This window comes from Carcharhinus amblyrhynchos, chromosome 4, assembly GCF_965287045.1.
Source record: "Carcharhinus amblyrhynchos chromosome 4, sCarAmb.v2.hapA, whole genome shotgun sequence".
In the NCBI taxonomy this organism is placed as follows: domain Eukaryota; kingdom Metazoa; phylum Chordata; class Chondrichthyes; order Carcharhiniformes; family Carcharhinidae; genus Carcharhinus; species Carcharhinus amblyrhynchos.
Window position 1 is genome coordinate 47,113,889 of NC_137327.1, and position 21,002 is coordinate 47,134,890.

Consider the following 21,002-nt stretch of genomic DNA (forward strand, 5'->3'; position numbering starts at 1 on the left):
CTATTTGAGGTTCGCAGCTCTAAGAAGCAGCGAACACAATATCTCCTGCCTATTTTTAATCAATGCTACAGTTTACCAAGAGGAAAACATCCCTTCTTGTCAAAGGTGATCTGTAAAAAAAAGTTTTATGTTGCATCTTGAAAAATGGTGATTATGTACATTACTTGTGCTGGTACTTCAATCATGGGCCACTTACAAAATATCAAAAAATGGTAAGCTACATAGCAAGTGAATGTCCTATAGTCAAAGGACTACTGTGGAATATGCATTGTGCAATGGTGATCAATGCTTTGCAGAACACCAACAGTAAACATAATAGTTATCCTATAAGTTACACAATTACATTTCCATTAAAAAGTAAACACAGACTGTTGCATGACAACACAGTTAAATATCAATAGTTACCTATACCATAATGCATCTGTAGAAAAGGTTTCAGGAAAGAACATGCTCCTACCTGCACAGATCTACAAACAGGTTGCAGGTCTGGTTTCGGAGAGACTGCTTCTGCTGTGTTCTGTGCTATCATCTTGAACTCAGATAAACTGACCCAATGGTGCCCAGAAAACGTGCTAGCTTAAATCCCTATGAACGCTGCAGTATTCACAGGCAAATACTAGGCTAAATACCAGATAGGCTTCCTCAGTAACTGAATGAAAAGGGATAGAGGAGGGGGAGGAAGGGCTTTCCGATCTCCACATTACAAAATTAGTGAACTGTGTAGCATGAAATAAAAACATGGCACTGGAATTTCAATTGCATGAAGTTCAGTGCAGTCAGAGTTTCTGCACATAACTCATTTAAAAACGAAAGTGAAAAATCTGAAAGTTCAGTGTTCTCCAACATATGATTCTTACTGTTCAATAATGTTGTTGCAGATATATTAATCTTTAGAAGATTTTGGTCACAATCTGGTTGATTGGCTAACATTTGAGTCGTAAGCAGCGACTGTAATAGTTTGCTTAGAGCTTTGTTGCAGCATAAAATGTGCAGAAATTCTATTATTGTTAGAACAGCAGCATTTCTTAATGCATACACTTTAGTAAAAGCCCATCTCCAAACTCCTCATCTTTAAATACTAGAAAGTATGCCAGGATATTAAAAGCACATGATTTAAGATTAATACCTTCATTGTTAAGTATAACATGAACTTTGTCATAATGGATATATAAAAAATGGATTTAGAATAACACCATGCAACTATGTCATTGATCCATGCATTTCAACCACTGAATGCCACCTGCTATTCCCGGTCTTTGCATTCATGAAACTGTAGCTATATTGATGAGTTAATCAATAGTCAAAGGCTCAGCTTACTTGTCAGTTACTTGTTCAGGGTGACACAAATTTAACAGAGGCATGTAAAGATAGCATGACCCTTGGCCTAGCTGGCAAATGTAGAGCCCTGATGCATACGTTCTCAGATAACATACATAATTAGTAAGGCTGACCTTCCTCTCCAAATGCTACCCTAGGACAATGTGGGAACAGTGCAAATGAAATGAGCAATCTTAATGCCAAAACTTTCTGTTGGATCTTGTGAAAATAGTGTACACTTGGCACACTACTAGCAACACTGGAGGAAAATAAAAACTCTGGGGCATTTTATTGTAATTTCAAGCCATGGACTGATCAAGTTGTGATATTAAATTATCTTCCAATTTTCTTTCTCAAAATTTTCTTGGTCTAGGCTAGTTGTCTATTTCTGACAGTGCTTCCTGACCAATGTTAGTCATTGCAGTTTTGTCTTACACAACAGGGGGAAACAAAAGAGTTTAATTTTTTTTCAGTGGGTGCACGGATGTGTGAGCAGTGAATTTTAAGTGAGTTGTAGATAAATTTCAGAGTCTTGAAATCTATTTGAGCTAGTCAGGACTTGAAATTTGCATTTCTGTGGCCCATGTTCCGTAATCTGAACGTGTGCTCTCAATAGCATGGCAGGGATGGCAGCAGCAGCTAAAGCAGGAATCTTGGCATATCTGCAATCAGCCTGAAGTGGGTAGGACCATGATAGATGTGAAAAAGAGAATATATTGAAGAATAATGGTGCGAGAATAGAAATAAGGTATTCATGGAGTAATTGTACAGTTGGGTGAGTAGCTTAGGAGAGGGAAGAGTTTCTTTAGTGATTGGCTGTCATGGACACATGCATTTATTTCCTTAACTGTTCCAAATAAGCCACATGGCAAGAAGGCAGACTGACAGTACTGAACACAGCTTCTGTCAAAGTTTAACAAAATAATATAATTCTGTATTTAATATTGAAGCAGCAAAGATATTTGCTATTTAAGACAATAAAAAACAAAGCCCTATCCTGACAATGCAATGTGGCTACTGTACATACTTTAGTTCAGCTGTGGCTCAGCCAGTATCCCAAGTTCAGGTCCTACTCCAGGTTTTGAGCAGAAAAATCAAGGTTGACACTTCAGTGCTGCAGTGAGGGAGCGCTACACTGTAATAGGCACCATCTTTTGGATGAGATGCTAATTCAAAGCCCCATCTACCTGCTCATTACAGATAGATGTAGAAGTCCCATGGTACCATTTCAATGTTGAGCAGGACAGTTATCCATGGTCAATATTTACTCACTCATCAACATGATAAAAGCAGAATATCTGGTCATTTGGTGTTTATTAGAGTTTGCAGTGTGCATGTTGGCTGCTGCTTTTCCTATATTAAAAATGTGACTACACTGAGAAGTATATCATTGGCTTTAATGTGCTTTGAAAGGCCTGGTGGTTGTGAAAGACACTATATAATGCCAACTGTTTTTTTTAAATAAACTGTGTCCTGTGATGTTCATAGGATTCAGCTGGGTGAAGCTTGTTCTGTATGCAGTCAGGAAGAGCAGAAATACAAAGCACCCAGCTCTGCTCCTATGATAGTCTCCACTCTGACCTACCTTTACCCTGCATCAAAAGAGGCTGAGGATTGTTGCAGCAGCTAGAGTTGACAAGCTGATTAAGAGTGATAATTTTCCACTTGCAGCCTGTCAACCCAATGTTATTGAATCCAAACTCTCAAAATGGAGCAGCCAGCACACTTTATGGCCAGCCGACTGAAATAACAGTAGCAATATCTACCTTTTAAAATAGCTCAGGAATCGATAGTGCCAAGTCTAAATGTGCATAGCTTTCTCTTTATTTACACATTTCATTATTAGAGAAAAGCTGGAGCCAAGCCTTCGACATTCATTTGTATGCAATATACTACTGCATAGTATAATAAACATCAGAAAGCCACAATAAAATTTCAGGGACAACATGAGATGAGAGCTAAGTGCACCCATTTTTCTGAGTGTATTTTGAGTAAGACCAGAAATTTTTACGCAATATGAAACCAAAGGTTTTCAGGAAGTCCCAAAACAAATAAAGCTTCTGCAAGGGAGTTTGAGTATGAAATTATGTTACTTGCAATCACATCCTTTTCAGACCATCAAGATAAAGATAATGATTTAGCCTCTTTCTAAAAATCATTCACGAGTTGTGGGCATTTCTGGCAATACAGCATTTATTGCCTATCCCAAATGGCCCTCACAGAGGTGGTAGTGGGCCATTTCCTTGACATGGGGGTGAGCTTTGTCCTCAAACGGCGGCAGTTCATGTGGTGCAGGTGTACCTGTAGAGCTTTTAACGAGGGAGTCCCAGGACTCTGACCTAGCAACAGGGAAGGAACAGCAATATGTTTCTAAGTCAGGATGGCATATGACTTGGAAAGAAACTTCCAGGTAATGGCATTGCCATGTATCTGCTGTCCTTATCCCTTTCAAGTGATAAGACGCATAGGTTTGCAACATGCTGCCAAAGAAACCTTGCTCAGTTGCTGCAGTGCATGTTGTAGATGGTATACACTGCAGCCATGGTGGAGAGAATGCCTATCAGGTTGTTTTGTCCTGGATGGTTTCGGGCTTCTTAAGTATTGTTGGAACTGCACCCTTCCATGCAAGTAGAAAGTATTCCATCTTAGTCCTGATTTGTGTTTGTAGATTGTGAAAAGGACTTTGGAGAGTCAGGGGTGAATCACACAGCATAGAATACCCAGCCTCTGACTTACATTTACAACCACAGAATTTATGTAGCTGATCCAAGTTTCTGGTCAACGATGACCTCCATAGATTTGATGGTGAAGGGAAAAATCACTGCCTGCACTGATGCAGAGCAAATGTTACTACTTACCAGTCCAGGCCTAGATATTGGTCAGGTTTTTGCTGCGTGTGGACAGGGACTTCCTCATTTTCTCAAGAAATGCAGACAGAACTGAATACTGTGCAACTATAAGTGAACTTCCCCAGTTCTGACATGATGGAAGGTCTTTGTTGAAGCAGCTGGAAATAGTTGGACACAAGACATCTAATCAATGTATTAATGCATGCAGTGATGTTTTGTTTATCTTTCAAAGGAAATCCATTGTCATCCCTTGTAGTTTCCAACATAGCGCCTCCCAAACTTGTTCCCAGTGTGATTCTATTTTAATGCCTCAGACTTCAATTGTCGAGGGAGGAGGCGACAACAACAACAACAACAATTGTTGGTGGGGGGGGGGGGGGGGGGGGGGGGGGAATATCTTCAGTTGGCAAGTATGGGGATCTTCAGTTGATAGCGAAGTAGCTTCAGTTGCTGAGGGGGATGGGAACTTCAGTTGTTGAGAGGTGCTTTAAGGGATGGGATTTGGGAGGACAGGAGCTAAGCAATTATTGACTTGATGAAAATACAGGCTTTAAAAAACACCTAAAAGTCTAACTTTTCATCAGCTACTTTGCAGCTGCAATTGAGCCTTAAAAAGCTATCCATTAGGCTACACCCATTGAATGGAAAAAAAGCGCAAGTGGTAGGAGTTGGGACTCAAACAATGCTCCCTTGTTCCCCAGGGAAAATCCTGCCACGTAACTAATCAACTTGGTTAACTTTTTCAATGTGGTTACTCAGTTGATGGATGAAAATGGTGTTGTACGTATTAGATATTTGGACTTTCAGAATGGCTTTTTGAAAAGATGATAGAATACGACAATAGTTAGAATCCTGCAGAACCGGATGGCAGTTACTGTGTTGGCTAAGAAATTAGCTGTTTAAGACAGCAGATCTGTCATTATTGGTAGCAGCTCCAAATGGAGGCTGATTGCAAATGCAATCCTACAGGGTTCAGTGTTTGGGTCACTGCCCTTCATAGTTTGTATTAATGATTTCTGTGTTGGAGATATTGGGCACATGTTCATGGATGATATGAAGTTGTGTGCTTGTGTTAGAATCCTTGTGGAAAATAATACAATCTAATCTCAACGCAATAGGGAATGCACCCATAAATAGTTTTAAATGTCGATAAATGCAGCATAATACAAGAGGATATGACATAATGTTAAGTTAGCATATGTCATGCCAGCTCTCAACTGAAGCCTGTTGGGGGAGAAGAAAAAGTGGGTTCATAGTCCAAAGTTTCCAAAAGTCAATGGTCAGTGGTGAGAAACTATCCAAAACATAATTAGTCTAGGGGTTTATAGCTCAGACAAAGGGAGCAGCAGAATGGATAGTTAAAATAATGGGCAACTTAACCATTTCTTTACTGCAAAGGGGTGGGCAGAAAAAAAATCATTTACGATCAAAGTGATTCCTCTGAGTTAAAGTTGCTGCACATGCTGTAATCAAAATGATGCACTACATTAAATACTAAGTGAGTTGTTTTCTCCTCATTGAGGTGCACTGGCAGTAATTGATAAAATTTTCCACTTTGGGCACCTAGTAGAAGCATCTGGTCTGCCAACTCAGATTTAGCACAGCCACTTGAAGAACAAAGCTCACTTTACTCCCCAACAGTGTGCCTTTATCTTATCCTCACAAGAGCACTAGTTTTCCTATTGCTCACCCCAGTCATCTTTGTAAGCTCCCCGAGCAACATTGGCAACTTAGTGCTGAAATGTGGATAGTTTTATTTTGAGTTCATACCCACTGGGAACTGGTTCAAGTCTGGCCAAATTCAATCTACATAGAAACGTTACAGCCAACAAAGGACATTTTCCCTGAATGCTTCAGCTGCATTCAATATCAAGTCTCATGAAAAAGAACCAACTTGTACAGCATCATGGTACTCTGCTTGCCAATCGTTCAACAAATATAGTGAACTCAATTTAGACCACTGTGAAGAGTTGGCCTCATTCATGCATTGAATGAGCAAAACAGTTTCTATTCCAACATCTCTAATTCAGTTGTTTCTAAGATCCATATAATTTAATATTTATCATGCAAGGAAAAGCACTGCAAGTTCTATTCTATTGCTAGATCCACGAACACAGGCACATGTAACTTATTACCACACTGGTTCAGAACTGGCAAACTGTTACCGCTTTAAACTAAAGCCAAGTCATTCTGAATTATTTGATAATAGCTCTTGACAATGAATAATTTAAGCTTTCGAAGTTCAAAATATTTAATCTACCATTCCTATTTGAAACAAAGTTACGTAAAGACAAAAAGAAAAAGTAACTTACCATTATGTTACTCAATAGGCTCCTTAGCACACGTTAAAAAAATACTTTGGCAACTAGTCACATACCCAATTGAATTATCCTGTGCTACCTTACTTTTACTGAGAATATACCAACAGGTTTTTAATTTCCAAGGCACAATATTAAATACAGACAAATGTTATATAATTGTCTAAACTACACTAAAATTATAGCAGATGATAAAGAAATCCCCTGGTAAAATATATATTAAAGAAATGGCTCGTAATTTTGCAGCACAATCAAAATATTTGACCAGGAAGAAGCTTTTCTTACCAAGGCTGCATAGATGTTTACAAATCATGTTTATAAATGTGGCAGAGTAAAAAATTAGTTTACAATAAATTATTCTCCACAGAGAGAGAAGCTGTGGTCAAAATCCACTTCTCCTTGCTCCAATTGCTCCAGCCACCAACCCACTCAAACAGCAAAGCTCTGTTTAGCATCTTTATTTGTGGAAAAAAAACAGGACAATGTGGCTAACAATATCCTGTCAGCCCAGTACTTTGATGATAGCCCCATTTAAAATAAAATTAAAAATAAAAGAAGCACCTTTTCAAATATCTTCCTTTATACCATACATACAAGAGAGTAATTTAGAATTCAATGAATGTACTGAATGAAATTGAGTACTTTAATGTTAAACTATTGTCTCAAGTTGCATAAAGAATCAATAGTGTGCTAGAATGCTGAGATTCAAGCCTTTGGTCATTATTGTATACACTAGAACTGACATCAACAAAATGAGTAGTTATTACTGACTGCAACTTCAAATGTATTTCATTCTAATGTTAAATTGCTTTTAAATAGTAGAAGAGTTTCATCTAAAATATTATTACTTCATAATTTTGCAAAGTAGTTTTAATTTGTTGTCTGTTATGAAAATTTATGATAAAATAATTAAAACAAAAGACACTCACCAAGAACCCACTGAATAGAATTGGTCCAAAAGGTCAGTGTTTCTGAAATAAGGCAAGTTCAACTATTGTATAAAAATGTCATCTAAATACTAGGTTCATGTCTATAGCGCAGAAATAATGTCTGAACAAAAATGCAGCTGAAGGTGGATTTTACATGCATGTAGAGCATATGCATACTGTAGTAATGCCATTAAAGCCATCATTTTAGTACAGATGTTTGGTTACAATGATACAGACAAGTGTGGATGATTACTCTATACAACACATGGTGCGTGGTAGGCAGCTGGCCACCTCCACCTCCGATGTCTCCTCGCTGCTGCACCAGGTTTTGTAGGGCACAGCATACCACCACAATGTGGGACAAGACCAGAGGGCTATATTGGAGGGCCCAGCCAGAGCGGTCTAAGAACATGGACCACATTTTGAGAAGCCCTTTACATCGCTCCACTATTGAACGGGTGGCAACATAGGCCTTATTTTATTGGCTCTCTACATAAGTCTCAGGCCTCTGCACAGGCGTCGCTAGCCAAGTCCAAAGTCCCATGTCCCCCACGAACCAACCCTGCACTCTGGCCTCCTCCTCAAAGACCTGCGGGATATCTGAACTCTTCAATATGAAGCTGTACTGCATGCTGCCAGGATGTCTAGCACAGACATGTATGATATTCAGCTGATGGCCACACACCAATTGCAGTTATCGAATGGCCGAAGCCAGCAGCTCGGGCTGCCCTCTGGGCCTAGTCTAGGGTTGCATTGCAAAACATGCCCGTCACAAAACACCTTCTGAGCAGCACAGAGTAGTTTGAAAGCAGAGACTTACCTCCTCGCTCACCCTCACTGATCAAGCGCCAGAATCTAACTTTTAAAGAGGTGTTTCCCAGACTGATCCAGCTGCGGCGAACGAGGTCGTAAAGGCAAGTGATCTAGGACAATCAGGAGCGAAGCTCGCTAATGACATTGTGATGATTGCAAAAACATGTGAATTGTTTCACTCGTTTTGGGTGCCATTCCCACTAACTGCTTTACATCTGATTTAATGACATTTTCTCACCCAAAAATGGGAGAACAAGGTAGTAAAATTCCGCCCACTGACATTGTTTGCAAGTTCAATGCAACAAATGTAAACAAACCAAGAAACTACATTCTTGAATATATATTAAAGAAATTCTTTAATATATATTTTACCAGGGGATTTCTTTATCATCTGCTATAATTTTAGTGTAGTTTAGACAATTATATAACATTTGTCTGTATTTAATATTGTGCCTTGGAAATTAAAAACCTGTTGGTACATTCTCAGTAAAAGTAAGGTAGCACAGGATAATTCAATTTAAAAATTATCTTATTTCAATAGTTGTTGTGTGTGTTAGATGAGGCAATACAGTTTAACTTGCCTGTTATTTTGTGTTTAATTTACATTAATTCTAATTCATGTTAAAATAAGGCCGCATCTGCTGCCAATGCTGTGCGTGTGAAGTTGTATGCTAATGACAGGCCTGGGTTACTGGCCACCATATTTATAATGGGCAATGCACAGTGACCTACAAACCACTTGCATTCCTGGGATAATGAGACAGAGTTCAGAAACACTCACCAACATGACTGCAGTAAAATATCATACAAGGATATATTAGTTTCCTGTCTGCAAATCTTTCTCTAGCTCTGCCGCTCCAAGTTCCAGGTTAAGGCTCCAGCAGTGACATCTTTGGATTTCTGTGCTTTCGCAAATGGGTATTGGCAACCACATTGCAATGGCAGGACACAGTGTAAGGTAAAAGTTACAAAATGTGAAATCTTGTTGGTAATTTGTAGATTTGGGGATCATTCAATAAATTTGATTATGTTGGTTTATGATTCCTCCATGAAGATTGCAACAGAGGCAGCAGCAAAACATTTTTAAGATTTTCATTCTTGAGATGTGACCATGGAAAAGATGGAAAATATTCAGGCAAGACACCCTAGGCCATTCTTGCGCATCATCTTGTGTGGCTATTTACGAATTTAGGCAGTATCCTGGGAGCAGGCCGCCTTCGCAACAGTACAATAATGGGCAAACAAGGAACAAAGAGGACAAGTGAACAATAAATGGGAAGAGTTAGAAAATAACTTTTCAGTATTAATAAATAACACTTAATTTTTGGGGTTAGTGATGCATCACATACTTGCAAAATGAGTCTATGCTTCAAGAGACAAGATCTACTATTTTCTTTTTAGCTTATATGGACCTTCATTTTTATTTTTAGCATGTGGCGAAAGAGCACTTAAAAATTCATAAGATGATTGAGCAAACACAGCACAAATTTATGAAATGGAAAACGTGCTTCAGATATGATAATTTTTCTTGAGGTTGTAACTAGTCGGGTAGATAAGCGAGAATAAGTGGCGTAGTGCAACTGGATTTTCAAATAATATTCAATAAGTTGCCATGCAAGAGGTTTTAATATAAAATCAGGCCTCATGGAATTAGGGGAAATATATTACCATGGATTAAGGGCAGGGTAATGGACAGGAAACAAAGATTATAAATAAAGGAAATACTTTCAGACGGCAAGCCAGCCAGTACGGTACCACCAGGATCTGTGCTTAGATTTCATTGGCTATTTACAATCTATATTAATGACTGAGATATAAGTGTAATACTGTATATCCAAAGTTGCTGACAATACAATTAATAGGGAAAGAAAGCTGTCAGATGGGATGCAAAGAGGCTACAAGAGGATACAAGCAGGCCAAGAGAGTGGGTAAGATGACGGCAGAAGGAATAATGTGCAGTGAAGTTATTCTCCTTGGAGCAAAAGGTTAGAAATGCAGAATATATTTCAAATGCTGAGGAACCTTGGTATTCAAAAAACTTGGTGGCCTCTCACATAAAATCAACATGCATGTACAGCTAGCAGTTAGGTAAGTAAATGTTACATAAACCTTTATTGCAATAGGATTCAAGTGCAAGAGTAAATGAATTTTACTGCATTTATGCAGGGTGCCTGTACAGGTTTAGTCTCTTTTCCTTAAGAGGGTGTTCTTGCCTTAGAGCAGGTGCAACAAAGGTTCCTTAGTTGCAAACCCAGGTACCCAGGGAGTTGTCTTAACAGGATAGACTAGGCCCATATTCCCAAGAGTTTAGAAGATTGAGGGGTGAGAGGTGTTCAATAAAGTAGGAGCCAATGGGTTCCAAGGTAAAACGGCATATTTGATTCAAAATTGCATGACAGGCAGGAAGCAGGGAGTGATGGTAGAGTGATGCTTCTGTGGACTGGAAGTCTGTTTCTAGTGGGGTTTCTGCAGAGCTCTATGCTGCGGCCCTTGCTATTTGTGGCATTCCTTATTGATTTGGACTCAAATGCAGGTGATATAATCAAGAGGTTTGCGAATGACACAAAAATTGGTAGGGTGTTAAATAATGTGAAGGATAGCCACACGGCTGCAGGAGGAAATCAATGGATTGATCAGGTGGGCAAAGCAGTGGCAAATGGAATTCAACCCAGAGTGAGGTAATGCACCTGAGGACAGCTAACAAGGAATAATAGGACACTGGAAAGTACTGAAGATCAGAGGGTCCTTTGAGTTCATATCCACAGATTCCTGAAGATGGCAGGATATATAGATATGGTTTTTAAGAAGGCATATGGGATACATGCCTTCATTAGCGAAGGCATAGAAGAGCAGAGAGGTTATGCCAGAACTACATAAAACATTGGTTAAGCCACAATTGGAGCACTGCCTGCTGTTCTGGTCACCACATTATAGAAAGGATGTGATTGTGATTGCACTGGAGAAGGTGCAGAGGAGATTTATCAGGATGCTGCCTGGGCTGGAGAGTCTGAACAATGAGAAAAGATTGGAGAGGCTGGAATTGTCTTCCTTGAAGCAGCAACAGTTGAGAGGGATCCAACAGAGGTGCATAAGATTCTGAGGGCAATAGATTGGATGCATAAGATAGCACGTTTTCCATTAGTAAAGAGGTCAATAACCTGGGAGCACAATTTAAGGTTAAGAGGTAGAAAGTTAAGAGGGGAGTTATTGGGTAACTTTTTAATTCAGAGGGTGGTGGGAGTCTGGAACTCATTACTTGAAAGGGTGATTAAGCCGGGAGCACTTGTAAGATTTAAGAAATATTTAGTTATTCACTTGAGCTGCTATAACCTCCGGGGCTATGGGCCATGTGTCGGAAAATGGGATTAGAGTAGGATTTGTTGATTGGCATAGATGTGATAGGCCGAATAGCCTTTCTATGCTGTAAACATCTAAGAATTTTATTGAAATACACAAAATTCTTAAGGGATATTTTCCCTGCATTGGGAGTACAGAATGAGTGAGTCACATTCTCAGAATAAGGGGTCAGCTACTTTTTTTAAAATTCATTCAAGGGGTGTGGGCTTTGCTGGTTAGGGCAGCATTCATTGCCCATCCCTATGAGATGTAGATACACCCAGAGTGCTATTAGAGGGAGTTCCAGTATATTGACCCAGGAACAGTGATATTTTTCCAAGTCAAGACGTTGAGTAGCTTGGAGAGGTACACACAACTGCAACTGTGTGTCAATGATGGAGGGAGTTAATATTTGTGGAAGTGTTGTAAACCAAGCTGACTGCTTTGCTCTGAATGGTGTCAAAGCTCGAGATTTATTGGAGCTGCACTCAGTGAGGCAAGCAGAGTATTCCATCACACTCCTGACACGTGCTCTGTAGATTTTGGACGGGACTTAGAGAGTTAGGAGGTGAGTTATTCGCTGCAGGATTCCTAGCCTCTGACCTGCTCTTGTAGCCACAGTATTTATAGGGCCGATACAGTTCAGTCTCTGGTCAATGGTAACCTCCAGGATGTTAATAGTGGGGCATTCAGTGATGATAATGTCAATGAATGTCAAAAGGCGATGGTTAGATTCGCTCTTGTTGGAAATGATCATTGCCTGGCACATGTGTGGCATGAATGTTACTTTTTAGGAGCAGGATGAAGGAAACTTTCCTCACAAGAAGAGTTGAGGAGCTTGGGATCGCTTCTCCAAAGAGATGTGGACATTCATTTGTTGAGTGTCTTCAATAGACATCAGTAGATTTTTGGACATGAAGGGAATCAAAGAATAATTGGATGCTGCCAAAAGGTGGGGTGAAGGTAGAAATTTAACCATGAGTTTAGTGAATGGCAGAACAAGGTAAGATGCTCTTTTCTCCAATTTTTAATGCTCTAATTTACTATTTGCCAGATGCAGGATGTGGAGATTCCACCTTCCATCAACACTAGCAACTTTGCTTTGGAGATTCTCGCCAGATTCACATATCTTGGATCAACAATTACCAGCAACTGTTCCTTAATGCCAAAATTAGCACCAAGATTGCCAAGACCACAGCTGTCATGTCAATTTGAGGTTCGGTGTGTACCAACAGCAAAACTAACCAAAAATACAAAGCTCCATGTGTACCAGGCTTGGGTTCTCACACCCTCCTGTATAGTACTGAAGCAAAGACAACTTATGCAAGCCAAGCAAAGCAGCTGAACAGTTTCTACCTCGATTGCCATAGATGAATAGTAGGTACCTCCTGACAAGGTAGAGAGCCAAATATGGAAGGAATAAAAAAAAAAAATCACAATGCTGTTCACCCACATTTGCATTACATGGATATTTTCAAGTCAATTGGGATCAGATTTGATACATGGGAAGTCCTGGCTGCTGACCCAAGTGCCAGAAGACAAGTAGTCAGGAATGGAGTGGAGTGGAAAAAGCAAAGGACAAAACAGGATATGTTGGAAGACAGAACTCACCATAAGGAAAAAATATCACTAGCTCAAGCCTACCGTAAATGCTATTCCAGATGTGGAAGGGACCGCCACACATACATTAACCTCTACTTTTATAGTGAGCAAATCATGTTCAATATAAAAGTGACATACATCCCGGGCAGAGTTCACCATCCCCAGAGACTGACACATGCAAATTTAGTATTTGTAGTGGGAAATATACAAATATAAATGTGTGTTCTATTTGAATAGTTCATCAATTAATTTGTTAATGCCATTGTAAGTGATGATCAGCTCAGATTATCTCTTCAACTGTCACTTTCTGTAATGACTTTAAAATAAATTAACTATTTAATATCCTTTCACTCACCCGGTCAAAGAATTCATACAATTTTAAAGTCCTGTTAATCTTCAGTCCGCATTCATCCAGGTTCTTTATAAATTCATCAAACTGTTTCTTGAATGCCTGCAGCCTTCCTTCAAAAACATGCAATGCTGGTGACTTGAAGTCATGCCAGTTTTCCAAGTGCTTCAAAATCTCCCTGCCTTTCCTGATATGCTCCTATAATGGAAGGAGATACCTCATCAAAAGAAAAAAAATTGTGCAATCAAAAAAGTGCAATACTGTTCTTGAGAGACATATACCTTGTCTTTCAAAAGTAAAACAGCTAATTTAATTACCTAGCAGCTGTCATTTCTATGCATCTTAGCTTACAGGGGTAGGTGCGATCAGGATATTGAATCTGAAGATCAGACATGATCAAAATTAATGGTGGAGCAGATTCAAAGGGGCAAATGGCCTACTCCTGTTTCTATTTTCTGTGTTAATGCACTACATGAAAGATATAACAACATTTTACTTTTCACTAATAAAATGTTTTCTGGGTAAATGCCTGTGTTAAATGTGGTGTTACAATATTGATGAGATGTAGTTTACTTTATTGTAAATCTGAAGCATTACTACCTAGCAGAGTAATTGCAGCTCTATGCAAAATGCCACTGAAGCACAAGTGAAGAATACAGTTGGAAAAAATAAGTTCATAAGCTTTGAATGCGTTAATGTTGAAAAGGAATTAAAGATTTAATAAAAATACCTATTTTAAGAATTTTCAACATAGAATGCATTATTTCTCTGAAATTGTATAATTTTAAGACTACTATGGCATTCCATAAAGACTGCTCAGCTGTTTCAAATTCCAATTTCAAATTATTGCTTCAGGTTTTGTTCAAAAGCGGTGAAAAGAATTTTAGAAATTGTCATGTAGATTTTTAAACAATTGTGTTATGGACAGCAATTACTTCAAGTTTGAACCACTTAAGTTAAACTTTAAATTTTAAATTTAAGGACTTTTACAACAACTTTGATTATTACTTCAATTTAATTGTAATCGGTCTTAATTGTTCCATAGTTTGAAAACATAACAGCAAAATAAAGAAAAAATTGTGTAGAGGGAGCACTTTCAATACAAATAGAGGCATTTTCAGGTTGGTTTAAAACTGCCCACTGGGTAAAATCCTATATTTGAAATTAATTTCTGTTTTCTTGTAAAACCCTAACATTTAGGTTCAAAATGTCACTACGGTACACAATAACGGTGATTAATTCTGAACTATACAATGACTGATACTTATAAATCAAGGTCCCAGAATAGAACGGACTCTGGCCTCTATTTATTCAATATAGCTGGTCAGCTGTGAGATTTATGATCAGTGCTCTGACCCAACCACATCACTCCCACTCCTCTCTATTTTGCAATTATGTTGCAATGTCTGATTCTTCGAAATTAATCTGATTCAATCTCTTGGATTAAAGCATTACTTTCCTTTCAGAGTTCTGAGCAGCCTCCTTATCATGTGTATTTCTAACAGATGATGAGGCAGTTCTTTTGAAAAGGATGCTGAATATATTAGCAGCAATTATAATGATCAGAAGTGTGAATTAACAGAGAAATGTGTCATTTACACAAACTTGCCAAAAGTGCAAGTTATTGCCCAAGCTGTCTAAAGATGATTAACAGCAATATCCTTAAGCACCAAACAAGGGGGGTTAGCAATAGCAATTAAAATATATTCACAAATTGGTCAAATTGCATCCTCAGAATGTGGGGAAGGGTGAAGGAATCGAGGGAAAATGGCTAATTAGATGGCAAAAGTAACAAATCAATGTAGGATCAATTCTAATTGGACTGTCACCCTCACCCTATGCAACAAAACTGAGACACTTAATTCTGCTCATCAGGTAGACAGCAAAAGGAAATAAACACTTCCTCAAGGAATATATCAAACAATGAGTACTGCCGAAAAAAGACACATTGAAGCTTTTCATCTTGCACTCATCAGGACATCTTGCAAGAATAGCAATATAAGGGGAAACCAACAATTTATACAGAATGAAAAGACAATCCTGATTGATTGGTAGAGGCATTGCTGTGGAAAATGCACCAGTTGATGGTGACTGACAGGTAACTGCCAAATACTGTTTCAATTTAAACCAGGCAGCTTGATTCTGATTGGTCAAGGCCTTGCCCTGGGGAATGAGTCAGTGAATGGTTGTCACTTATTTTGTTTAGCTGAAACACGCAGAATGTGTGCACATATTCTTTCTGTCTGCATCTTCCAGTACATGCAAATGCGCCACACTACAAGCCTAACTGACAATCTTAACTTGGTTGTCAGTGTAATTCTTAGCAAACTGAGGATTATTTAGAAAATGTTGTTTAATCATAGAATCACATCTGATGTTGGACACCGTGTTTTGAGTTTTGCAAGCACAGACTGGTTGGGTACAGTCTGTACCCTGCCCATTGAGAACAGTGGCTGGGACATGCTGTTTGATACGATCTACCAGTCTTTGGGATATATGGCCTACATGCCAAGCATTACACTGCCACAGAAATTCATAAACCATGTTATTCTTTGCTTAACAGACAGAACACCCTTTTGTTTGAAGGCAGCTCCCTGTTAGTGGTGAATACACTTGTGTTCTTACTGCATAGTAGCAGCATGAAACAGCTAGCTTCATTTATTGCTCAAATTTTTGAGAAATCCTAGCCTTCAGGGTAATCTGAAGTAGGCTCTGCACTTTTCAAGGCCAAAAGCAATGTCCTTAAGCCCATTCATGAGTTTGTGTGATATACAGAGCAAAATGATTTAATCAGGGTAGTCATTATCCTACAGGACTCTCTGATGCACCCTCTTTCACCATCAAGTTTGCATGCTGAGCAAATGGCTCGGACCCTATTTACAAAGTACTGTAGAACTGTAGGAGTCCCAAAGCATATATTGATCTGTGAAAGTAGGCTACCTCAAGTCTATTACATATGTATGAATACAAAGGACCCTGTTCTTTGCAGACAAACAGAACATATATATGCATTGTGTCTATTTCAGCTAAACAAAATAGGTCATAGCCATTTGTTGGTTCATTTCATAGGGCACTGTGTTTATCAGAGTCAAGCTGCCCAGTTTAAATTTCAATCAATATTTGCCAGTTAACTGTCATTCGCCCTCAACTGGTGCATCCTCTATGGCAATGCTTTTGCTAAACAGAGTCCACTTGCCAACGAGTCAGCATCCTCTTCTCATTTAATATCAAATTGTTGCTCCCCGATATTGGTATTTTTGCAACTTTCCTAATGAGTACGCAGCCAAAAGCTTGAACAAAATGTCTTTTTTCAGCAAAATCAAGTATGATCGAAGTCCATTGTCAATTAACTTAGTCAAGCAAAGCAATTTATACGTACATAAGCAACATTGTAAAAGCTCTGGAACTCTCCCTGTGTGCTTTGCAATGTCTCCAGTGAATCCTCCAATTCATTACTTCTCTCCAGTTGCTTCTCTCCAACCTGCTCTATCCAGCTACTCACCTGAAAATGACCATATTATGCAATATCACAAAGGAAGCTGTATATATGCCAGACCTGCATTTCAAACAAACTCATGCATATTCAAAAAGCATAGTATGTAAATATGGCAATAAAAATATGGTAACTATGAAAAAAATGACATTAAAATATGACGTTGGAATCTAGTCCTTCACTTTTTCAGCAGATCAAAACTCAAGTAAAAACAACTTAAATTCATCACAGGGAATATTTGTATCTTATGATAATTTATAAAAGAAAGATTTTCAGTTGATATTGTAATTTTAAGCTCTTAGATGTAGATAGTTTTCTTTAAGTGTAGCATAAGGTAATAAAAAATGCTGTATATTTGGAGGGGAGGGGGGACTGATTTAGAGTGTAATAACTTGGTGTTTTACAGCCAGAATGGAGGTAACAACAGGTGGTTTTACATGGTTACGCAAGATAGTAAGGTATGGTTTATTAGTCACAAGTAAGGCTTACATTAACATGGCAATGGAGTTACTGTGAAATTCCTAGTCGCCACTGTCCAGTGCCTGTTTAGGTTAATGCACCTAACCAGCACATCTTTCAGACTGTGGGAGGAGACTGGAGCACTCGGAGGAAACCCACTCAGACACAAGGAGAACGTGCAAACTCCATGCAGACAGTGACCCAAACTGGGAATCCAACCCAGGTCCCTGGCACTGTGAAGCAGCAGTGCTAATCACTGTGCCATAAACAATAAGGAAAAAGTAGCTAAGTTGGCTAAATTGAGAGTGTTTGGTTCAGAATAATGCCAACAGTTTGGGTTTCATCCCCATTCCAGCTGAGGTAGACTTGCAATCAACCTCCTGGCCCTGCCCCTAAGAATGAAAAAACAATGGCAAACCACCACTGACAAAAATTGGCTACAAAAAACATATCAAAATGAAGCATCGGCAAAGAATGAGCCAAAAAACCTGCTTTCAGGCATAGCACTCAGAAGGGCAACGTGGAAAATTATTACATTAAATTGCAAGACCAGAACAAGAAGACACAATTCAAAACAATGAAAGAAATTTAGGGTTATATGTTTGTCACATATGAAATAACTTGCACATAAACAGACTTAAGTAGTGGAATAAAAACCCTGGAATTATTTAAGAATCAACGTGAAACTGATATGGAACAACTTTTGAGATTTTCTGTATGGTGTCCATCATACATAATTATCTTATGGATGAAGTAAAAGCAACACAAGTATCTCAGCCAAACTTCCATTTTTTTGTGCTATATTGCTGGTGCAAGCTGCCCCAGTGCACTGATTCGCTCTCTAGTTTACTTCAATAATGTCAGAAGGCCAATTCAATACAGCAAGTGGAATGTCTGGCTGTCAATGTTTCTTCGGAAGGAACTCTTCAAATGCAGACAATAAAAAATATAACATGACATAGTCTAACTTATAAATCAAAGAAAGTGTTTAATAAAGAAACTTCATTTCTCCAAACTTGGGTCCTCGCCTTGGGCATCTCTAAGTTCCCCACAATTCCCAGAGGTTCTTATTTATAGTGAGTCAGCTGACCATCACATCATTCTAATTGGTTCCATGGTTTATTGGGTCAGCTGACTCTTGAAGCTTGTTATCATTGGTCACATTACATCCAATACAAAGTTGTCACCAGTTATATTCTAACAGTTCAAATGTACCCATTTAACAGAGCTTGGCTATAAAATGGGACAAATATTTATTACAACTTTATCAAGATTATACGTGCAACCCTTGGATTTGAAGGACGTAGCCTATATCATAGAGTTGAGCAAGATAGAAGCAAGTAGCAGTTTTATGAGAAATAAGGATGTCAAAAGTGGAGGAGAGGAATGGTTAAGCAGATCAACAGCTGTAAAAGCTCTATGGTGGAAGGGAAGTTAAAGGTTACACAGACAAAGGTTCAAAAATGCAGTTGCAAACAAGTTGGAAGAGATTTGTTTTCATGGATGGGGAGAAGGAATTGGAATTGGAAGGAGGTTAGAGAACAATAATAGAAGCAACAATCATTTTCAGAAGACTTTATTAACCAAAATCCATTAAGCAGATATCAACTTAACGGCAGGAGGTGTTTCCTAAGGCCTCAATTTTTCACTTACAAAGGACTTCAATTGCGGAATAAAGTTGTACTTCTAAGTTTACAGATGGCAGTAAGTTAGGAGAAGTATTAAGTTGGGCAGATTTTTCATTTGATTTGACTTATTATTGTCACATGTATTAGTATACAATGAAAAGTATCGTTTCTTGCACGCTATATAAATAAGGCATGTCGTTCATGGAGGAAAGGAAAGGAGAGGAAGTTGCAAAGGAGCACAGACAGATTAAGCAAGTAGATGAAACTATGGCAAATGGAATTAACCATTAAGCTGATCAAGCATGAGGTTATCCACTTTGGAATATCAACAATAACTGAGTATTTTCTAAATGTAAGAAACTGGGAATGAGAGGACCAAAGAGATTTGGACATCTATGTACACAAATCATTCAAAGTTAATAAATGGGTACAAAAACAAAAAAGGCTAATGGAATATAAGCTCTTACTTCAAGAGGTCTGGAATACAATTGGGTAGAGTTATGCTGTAGCTCAATGGGGGGGCTTGGTCAGACCCCAACCTAGGTACTGCGTTCAGTGTTGTGCACAGAACGTCAGGATGAGTATATTGGCCTTGAAGAAGTGCAGGCCACCTGGAATGATACTGGAGTTTAGGGGGTTAAACTATGAGGGCAGGCTACATAAATGTAACTTGTTTTTCATTGAGTATACGCGATGACGATACATTTTATTGAGATGTCTGATATGTATAAAGGGTTTAAAGTTTTAAAAAAATGGAACTAATTCTTCTCATTGGCAAATCAACAACAGCATCTATTTCTACAGCATAAGAAAATATCACAAGGTGCTTCATAAGAACAAAATAAAACAAAAACAAAGGAAAATTATCTTAAATTAGAGTCATCATTCAGAAACAAAATCAAAATACACTTTTTCCACGCAAAGCATATAGATTTGGAACTCTCTTCAATGCTAATGGAATTGGAGGTATCAAGGACAAGGGAGACAGAGTTTTGTAAGGAAGGTAGAGCATAGGCAGGCAAATGGAGTTGAGAGACAGATCCATGATCTTGTTGAATGGTGGACCAGGCTCGAAGTGCAGAATGGCTTACTCTTATGCCTAATGTTCATCAGACAAAAATCTTGAAATAGCAAAAATATTTGGCTGGTCACTTCAGTTTCAATATATCAAGACACCTTTATGAATCAATTGTGAATTCATGTGGTTCAACTAGTTTGTTAATCTCTTACCTCCTTAAACTCTCTTTCATGTGTTCTGAATTCCTTCAAAAACTCTAGTTCTTGAATGCATTTATTCGATAACATAACCAGCTGATGGATTCCCTCATCCACTCTGTTATACAATTCTGTGACAGTTTCTATTGTATCTCTGCAAAAAGAAACAATAATAATGATTAGCATTAAATAGTTGATTTTCCATGGAGAAAATAACTATTTCTCTCTTTCGTCCCAGTTTATTTATTTGCCTTTCTAATTGTATTGCACTATTTTTCTCTATGGATATTTTGATAATTTCTCTTTGGGGCAGGACCAGAAGTCGTGAAGCCTGGGATTTCCCAACTGCATGGTTCCATCCCTAAGCCACTTTCCAATAGGTCAGATGAAAGTATGGAATGGCTACCCATCCTCAAGCAACAGGTAGTCAATAATGGATCTGATTAAGACCCCTCTCTAGTGCCAACTGGAATTTTCTATTCAGCAGGTAGTCTTTCCTCTGTCATTTGCCTGTACTGTATATTTCCTAAGGTCTTTAAATGAGTTTCACAAGTGTTGCTTTACTGGCATACTCAATTTTCTGTGTCTTAGCTCAGGGTACGTTGAAATATGGCAGCAGTTCAGTGAATGGTACCAGAATCAAAGGAGGAACAGTGATACAAGGTCTGATGCAACATAAGAGAAAGCAGCAGAC

General features: G+C 38.5%; 1 protein-coding gene across 2 annotated transcripts in view; it reads right to left on the reverse strand.

Annotated features, from left to right (window-relative positions):
- plekhg4 (pleckstrin homology domain containing, family G (with RhoGef domain) member 4) overlaps window positions 1-21,002 on the reverse strand; it is a 203,975-nt gene that overhangs the window by 52,558 nt on the left and 130,415 nt on the right. For both annotated transcript variants that reach the window (XM_080187099.1, XM_080187098.1), the window contains exons 11-13: window positions 20,324-20,462; window positions 16,893-17,015; window positions 13,520-13,711 (exon numbers count right to left, since the gene is read on the reverse strand). In XM_080187099.1, the coding sequence (XP_080043225.1) occupies window positions 13,520-13,711; window positions 16,893-17,015; window positions 20,324-20,462 (454 nt within the window). The remainder of the gene's footprint in view (window positions 1-13,519; window positions 13,712-16,892; window positions 17,016-20,323; window positions 20,463-21,002) is intronic.